General features: G+C 41.6%; 1 protein-coding gene across 1 annotated transcript in view; it reads right to left on the bottom strand.

Moving 5' to 3' along the window:
* Window positions 1-1,336: 1,336 nt before the first annotated feature.
* LOC119341176 overlaps window positions 1,337-3,281 on the bottom strand; it is a 13,268-nt gene continuing 11,323 nt past the window's right edge. Inside the window, exon 11 of the mRNA XM_037613050.1 lies at window positions 1,337-2,204. Coding sequence (XP_037468947.1) covers window positions 1,995-2,204 — 210 coding nt within the window. The 3' untranslated portion in view covers window positions 1,337-1,994. The remainder of the gene's footprint in view (window positions 2,205-3,281) is intronic.

Raw genomic sequence — 3,281 nt, 5'->3', positions numbered from 1 at the left:
CCAGGAGTTGCCTATCCTAGACCTTTTGAATGTTCACGAGATGATTGTCATTGATGTGTGGTACTTACGGTGGAACAACTCAAACTAATCCACTGGGGAGAAAACTCAAGACGTGAACCAAATTACATTGGGGATCCAAGCTCTGACAGTGAAATATTTTAATTTTTTTGAGGGAGCTCTAACTGTGAACTACACTTTTCCTTCATCTCCTAAGGCTACCTTGAAGAGAGGTGGATGGACTTGACCACCAATGGGTTTTGTACAGCTCAACTTTAACACAACATTCGACCAAGAATCCACTCAGACTGGCCATAGTGTGAGTAACTTCAAGAATAACATAGGGTCCAACTCCGTAAATTTGCCTATGTGGCAGTGAGTTAATATGTAGCAATTTTGATGACTGCCTTCATATTGCAGGTGAATTTCCCTTGCTGGGTTTTGAACATTGTAACACGGAAGCAAATATTGCATCTCACAAGGCTAGGAGATCAGGGAAGCAAATATTGTCTCTCACGAGGCTAGGAGATCTAGTGCTAGTGGATGGCTAGAAGAGCCTCCGAGTGAAATCATGCCCCTTCTGATCAATGATAAGAAAGAGACCATAATTGTAAAGTTTTTTATACTTACTTTTTACATCGATAAGAGAATTGTAGAGGAAAGGAGAACCATTGAATTTGAGTGTACGACAGATTTTAGAAGCTACATCATCTGTAAAGTAACTACTCAACTGCTGAGGAGCAGAACCCCTCATATAGGCATGGGAGAAAATAAGTATATACGCACCTTCCATTACAATTACACGCGGTTGTAGTGTTTTTTCAACTAATACCTTAATTATAAAAGAAGAAAAAGGAGGACCATTAGATTTAGAAGCTACATCATGTGTACAATAACTACTCAACTGTAGAGGAGCCGAACCGTCCGGAAAAAAATTAAATGCTTCCTATGTGGGATTCGAACTCGGGATCTCCCCTTCCAAAATGAAGGCTCCAGCTAACTAACCTAAACAAACAAAAAGAATGCATGTTTATTGTTAATCAGTAACATTGCACATGTTGATGCAGTTCCATTTATTGTGATTTTCTCAAATTCCCGCATGGGTCAATTAAATCCCGTTGACCCATGATTGGCTGGTGTTTTGGTGATGAAAAATTAGTGTTTATTGTGGTGAAACATATATGATTATGTGCTTGCACATATAATTCTCACTGGTGTACACCACAGTTTTTTTTTGGCCCAGACATATGTGCCAGTAATACAAGTTCAGCAACCATAGACCGTACGAACATTCTAATCGTTTTGGAATGTACCGTCAAAGCGTTCTGGGCTGAATTGGTAGTCAAAATTTCACGCTGTTCACTTAGCATCGTTACAGAAAATTGGCTACATATAGCATGTAAAAAATGCCAGCATGGGTAAATTCAACACCTTCACCCGAAAGCAACCAAGACACGTGAACAATACTATACTTCCTAGAGAACAATCAACCGGCAACTTAAAGAGATTTGACTACGATACAACATTGTTTCCCATTGTCAAGTAGGGCACATTATATGAAGTACTCGTAAATGTAACAAAACCCCTGATACCAGCCCACCAGAAATAATTAATGCATCCTTGTGCACAACCATGAACAAATAATGTTGTTCTGTAAAGGGAAAGTGAAAAACTCTCTCCCTCTGATGTTATCCTTCAATGGTGGTGTTTAAGCATTCATTCAACCACCAAACAATCCTGTAGACCATCCAGACCTTAAATTTCCATACTCTTCCGAAGAACTGCAAGAGCAGACATCTTAAGCTGCAATGCATCTCTGGACGCCAAGGAAGGAGGATGGCAAGTTCGCAGTGGCACCCTAACAACTCCAGGACGACAATGCCACGCACCCTAACAACGCCAAGGAAGGAGGATGGCAAGGTCGCTCATGCTCATTTGCAGCCGATGCAAAGATGCTTTCCACGTTAAGACCAAACCACAAGCATCTACCAATAAATTTACCAGTAGTCATCCGAATATTCATATCCAGACCAGCGCGAGTGTGGTGCACCTTTGTTTGATTGCCCCGCAGATTGCCAATGTCGAGGGTTGAAACCCCCGTCATAATGTCTTCTGTAGTGCTGTTCGGGCGACCTCGGTGTACTCCTCCCCTTATAAGCTCTCCTGCTAGCATTTCTTAGATTCTCTTCAATATCATATTCTTCACGCTGCAAAATTCAAACGAAAGGGAAATGCTTCACTAAATGGAAAATAGGTTTAGCTGTAGTAGCTGATAAAATGAAATGCAATGCATAAGTCTCATCTTGTAATTATAGGAAATTCATGGTTACAGTAATTAACAAGTGTAACTAACAAGCAGCATCAAAATCAAACCTAAAAGTAGATTGCTAGTTTGAACCAGAAAATGTTCCAAACATTAGAGATTTACTATACAACTTGGATTTGGGCATTGAAATACGAATTCAAATTTGGAAAATAAACCTCGGCAGGTTTTCAACCGGTTTTGCATCTTCAGCTTCAAATTGTAAATTCCCATTTTGGAACACTCTTTGAGCAGTGAATTCCTATAAGGCTCTAACTAGCAAGAAACAAAAACTGGTCATGGAGTGGCCTGAGGGCTGGTTTCGGTCCCAAATCCTGGCTAGGGATGTGCATTATTGGTTATGTGATTCGGTCTTCGGGTTATTTTAATTCCAGGTTCCGCAAATTGACAACCGAATTAGTCACTAGCCAAACTACTAAGTGAACACTAGTATAGCAAATTTATTCAATTTGGTTATTCGGGTCTAGCTAGAAATAGTTTGCAGCATGGAAAAAATGCGGAAAAAGGATAAAGTGGCAACTCACAAAGTAATAAAAGGAACAAAATGAACAGGTACATGCACAGTTCCACCCGTCATAAATCAAACATGCTAAGCAAAGCACAAATATACGCCATGGTGACGATTGCTCACAAATCAAACAAGCTAAGCAAATCACACAGATACACCACCCATATGATTGCTTCAGTGGGTGGAAAGTCCGTGGCACTTTCCACTACGGCAGACGTCCTTGCTTGCTCCACCGTCAGCCGGCAAGGACCTGTGGCGGGCTCAGTGTGAGAAGGAACGGCAGTGCCTGCTATGGATGATGGGAGTTGGATATCTTTGTCATCGGGGAGAGGAGGAAAAGGTACTGGCGGCAGAGACAGCAGGGACTAATGCAGCTGGGCACGGCCATGTGGATATGGAACAAGGACAGGCTGCCTGGAACCACACGAGGTTGGTGGGCTTTGGGCCTGAAAA

This window comes from Triticum dicoccoides, chromosome 1B (genome assembly GCF_002162155.2).
Source record: "Triticum dicoccoides isolate Atlit2015 ecotype Zavitan chromosome 1B, WEW_v2.0, whole genome shotgun sequence".
In the NCBI taxonomy this organism is placed as follows: domain Eukaryota; kingdom Viridiplantae; phylum Streptophyta; class Magnoliopsida; order Poales; family Poaceae; genus Triticum; species Triticum dicoccoides.
This window is presented reverse-complemented; position numbering and strand designations above follow the sequence as displayed.